Here is a 4,346-nt window from a genome sequence, read left to right as displayed (position 1 = left end):
CTGGCAAAATTGGTTAACTACTTGTAGAAAACTAAAGCTAGATCCTTATATATCACCCTGCACCAGAATCAACTCCAAATGGATCAAAGACCTCGAAGTCAAAGCAGACACTCTGAAAACATTACTGGATGTAATAGGAAAAACTGTAGGTCTCTTTGGCGCAGGCCAAAATTTTCTTAATAGAGACCCGGAAACACAACAAATCAAAGAAGGTTGGACAAATGGGATTGCATGCAGTTGCAGAGCTTCTGCATGGCAAAGGACATAGATAGCAAGAATAATAGAAAGCCCTTGGTTTCGGAGAAGATCTTCACTAGCCATACAACGGACAAGAGTCTCATATCTAAAATATACTTGGAACTCAAAGTATTAAATCCTCCAACAACAAATCCTCAAAGAAATAATTGCCCAATAAATAAGTGGGCTAAAGACTTAAAGACAAACTTCCCTGAAGAAGAAAGAAGGATGGCCAATAGACACATGAAGAAATGCTCAATCTCCCTAGCCATAAAAGAAATGCAATTCAAAACAGCATTTAGATACCACCTCACCCCAGGTAGAATGGCAAAAATCAAGAACTCTAATAACAACAGATGCTGGAGTGGATGTGGACAGAAGGGAACCTTACTTCATTGTTGGTGGGAGTGTAAACTTGTTCAACCACTTTGGAAAATAGTATGGAGGTTCCTCAAAAGATCCCACATAGAGCTCCCCTATGACCCAGCAATCCCACTTCTGGGCATTTACCCAAATGTTTACAAACAAGAACACACTAAAGCTACCAGCCCAACTGTGTTTATATTAGCATTATTTAGTATAGCTAAGATATGGAACCAACCCAGATGCCCATCAGTAGATGAATGGATCAAGAAAATGTGGTATATATACACAATGGAATTCTATGCCTCCATCAGATAGAATGACATTGCCCCATTTGTCAGGAAATAGAAAGACTTGTAAAAAAATTATATTAAGTGATGTAAGCCAAGCACAAAGAAACATAGGTCCCATGTTTTCCCTTATTTGCAATATCTAGTGTATGTATGAGTCAAGCAGAAAAGATCAGAAAAGGTGATGTTAGGAAAATGAACCCTAAGATATGTATTCAAATGGTTTTTTTTCTTTCATGCCTTTGTTTCTAACGCATTTATATGAGTATTCCTTTATTGCTTTGTATGTCCCTCCCCCACAGTATAACCCCTGATTTCACTGTATTTGATGTCAGTATAATTTGTGGAGGTGAAGGGGAAAAACAAGTCGTTAAATAAGGATACATATGGACCCGTTGCAACAATGAAAATTACAAGTTGTCATGTCGAAAACTAACTTTACAAGTTTGGTGGGGAGACAGAGGATTGCATGGGGGGACAGAGGGAGTTTAGAAAGGGATGGGAAGAGGAACCAAAGGAGGAGGCTACAATGCTTGATAAGAAATGTACTCGTTATCTTGCCCATCTAATTGTAACCCTTCTGTACAGTATTTTCACAATAAAAAATGAAAAAGTGTTTTACTCATTACCTAACTCACGTATCTGTAACCCCTCTGTATATCAACTCTACAATAACAATAAAAAATTTTCAAAATCCATTTCTTGAGATAAACTTGTGTAAAATGTCCCAGAAAAATTAAATCCAAAACATAATTTAAGGTCCACAAGTTGTATTATTTCAAGGAACAATATAAATTTATAATTAAATTACTCAAAGAAGTAAGATTTTGGGTCTGTAATCCAACTACAAAACCTTTCCATGGGTACATTAGAGAATACTATGAAAATAGAGAATTTCATCTTTAATCGTAGTCTTACCTGTTCTATTAGAAATCTCATTGTCTAGGCAAGGGGTACAATCAAAGCAACAGATATCCTTTCCTCCCTGGAATGATTTCCTGAATCCAGGAACACAACTCTCACTGCAAACAGAGAGAGGAGTCTGAGGAAAAGCAAATATGAGTTTGTCATTATGCAGAATAATACCTGACATTCAAAAAACAGGCATTCTTAAAAATTTGACCATTACCATAATTATTTTACATACCAAAGCCAATCCATTGTTTGGATAGTATTTGACATTTTATAACACAGTCCCCAAAAACTTTTGAGCTATAGCTTTGACCTTCATCCTATGCCACTACTGAGAATTGTTGACCCTTTAACAATTTGGCTCTTAATGGTAAGGCATCCATAGCCAACTTCCAGAAACTTCCTTGAATTCATAGCATAAATTTTCTCCTACTGCTTTGTGAAATATGGAAATATGGAAACAAGAATAAAATACCCTTGAAAGGCTGAACAACAAGCTAGGCCCTAGGTCCATCATATCTTCCTATTTGTTTTCCAGTTGCCAGGAGTTCACAATCATCCTTGGAACAGGTTCTTCAGAGAATAACAGGTCAACTAAGGGTACACTGAGCATCCATTGAGGGGAGCAAATAAAACCTTTCAATCTAATGAAATGATTGCTTTCTAATGCATTTTGTTCCTATATATGAATGCTTTCTTTAAATTTTACCTTCATTTCTTTTATTTCTTATAGTTTTGTAGGTCAAGTTTTCAGTCTGATGATGATGCTGATCTTTAACTTTCTTATATACTAGTTCAATTCGCAATAAATTCCATCACTTTTTGTCTGAAGAGCACTGTTTCTTCAGTTTTTTAAATTTTTATTTATTTTTTATTGTGAAGATACTGTACAGAGGGGTTACAATTACATGGGCAAGACAATGATTACTTTTCTTTCTTTTTTTTGTCGGTATAATTTGTGGAGAGGAAGAGGAAAAACAAGTCGTTTAAATAAGGATACAGGTGCAGCCGTTGCAACAATGAGAAGTACAAGTTGTTATGTGGAAAACGAACTTTACAACTTTGGTGGGGGGGCAGGGAAGATTGGGTGGGGGGCGGAGGGAGGAAGGGAAGGGAAGGGAAGGGGAAACAAAGGAGGAAGCTACAATGCTTGATAAGAAATGTACTCATTATCTTGCCCATGTAATTGTAACTCCTCTGTATAGTATTTTCACAATAAAAAATAAAAAAGTATGAATGCTATTATAACAGAGAAATTTATATTTTATGATAATGAACACTTACAAATATTCAAATAGTATGTTTCTTTTCCATCTAAGAGACAGTAAATCAGACAATTTCTCCAGTTAGAACTAATTAAATGTACAATATTAGATTATTAGTGAGCATTAGGGACATAATATCTAGGGGTTATTTTTGCTTACTATATTGAGTTCTAATCATTTGTATTCTCTTGAACCCACCTCGGTAGCTCCTATGGCCCACTCTATCATATCTTTAGATACAGACAGTTGATGACCATAAGGAGCATAGGTAGAAAACTTCCCAATTTTCATCTTGATTTCAAGACCTTCTGGAAAATTCCAAATATTTAAAATGTCATACTCTGCCTCTAATTTCCTTTCCTCATCCAAAATCACTTGGTCTCCAGCAAGATTGTGAAATTGGATGTTCTTCAGAAAAGGGTGCATCTAAAAGAGACATTATCTCATGGTGAAGAGAATCTGAGAGCTGAAACAGAAATCCTGAATTCAGCCAAGTCTCTCAATCTCTTTAATCCATACTTCATAATTCAATATTAACAGTGATTCTCAGATCTCAATCTCCTGAGTAGCTAGGAGTATAGGCATGAAACATCGGCACTGTTTAGTTATTAATTTTTAATATGTGGAATTTATCTATGAATTTTTTATTATTATCTTTATGTATCATAAAAAGGTTTGAAATTTCACAAGTCAGTTTGTAAGAGCAAGGCATCTCTATGCCACCCCCTTCATCATTCTTCCTCATTTCCCCAATCTCACTCATCCCTTAAGTAACTTTCTTAGAAACAACATCATTTGAATAATTAGGTACTTAAAGAACAGATCATCTTTTGCTATAAAGAAACTTCTAGTGAAAAGGTTGATGGTAAAAACATTAACTGTGAGCTTATTGCAGCAATTTGTAATACATGAATTGATGGCAATATAAAACACATTTCCCCTTTCTACTGTTAAGCTTTTTTTTAAGAACACATGAACATGTGTTTGTGACTTTAACAAATATTACTATTCCACAATACTGTGAAATATGTGAAATTTATGTAATCACCTAATCTCAATTTTTGAAAAATGTGAGAGAAAGGATGGGTTAGGAGCGATGGGTAACAATATTGTCAGACACCTTGTAATCATATGCTACTTTGTAGAATGGGAACTTCTTTGTACAATTATTTAAAAATAAAAAGAAGGAAGAAGAAGAAGAAGAAGAAGAAGAAGAAGAAGAAGAAGAAGAAGAAGAAGAAGAAGAAGAAGAAGAAGAAGAAGAAGAAGAAGAAGAAGA

The 4,346-nt window shown here is 35.0% G+C and overlaps 1 protein-coding gene across 1 annotated transcript in view; it reads right to left on the bottom strand.

Annotated features, from left to right (window-relative positions):
• The window catches only part of LOC105998744 (vomeronasal type-2 receptor 116-like), a 25,145-nt gene that overhangs the window by 4,670 nt on the left and 16,129 nt on the right, over positions 1–4,346 (bottom strand). Inside the window, exons 4-5 of the mRNA XM_013033535.1 lie at positions 3,266–3,493; positions 1,809–1,932 (exon numbers count right to left, since the gene is read on the bottom strand). Coding sequence (XP_012888989.1) covers positions 1,809–1,932; positions 3,266–3,493 — 352 coding nt within the window. The remainder of the gene's footprint in view (positions 1–1,808; positions 1,933–3,265; positions 3,494–4,346) is intronic.

This window comes from Dipodomys ordii, unplaced genomic scaffold (assembly GCF_000151885.1).
Source record: "Dipodomys ordii isolate 6190 unplaced genomic scaffold, Dord_2.0 Scaffold171, whole genome shotgun sequence".
Taxonomy (NCBI): domain Eukaryota; kingdom Metazoa; phylum Chordata; class Mammalia; order Rodentia; family Heteromyidae; genus Dipodomys; species Dipodomys ordii.
This window is presented reverse-complemented; position numbering and strand designations above follow the sequence as displayed.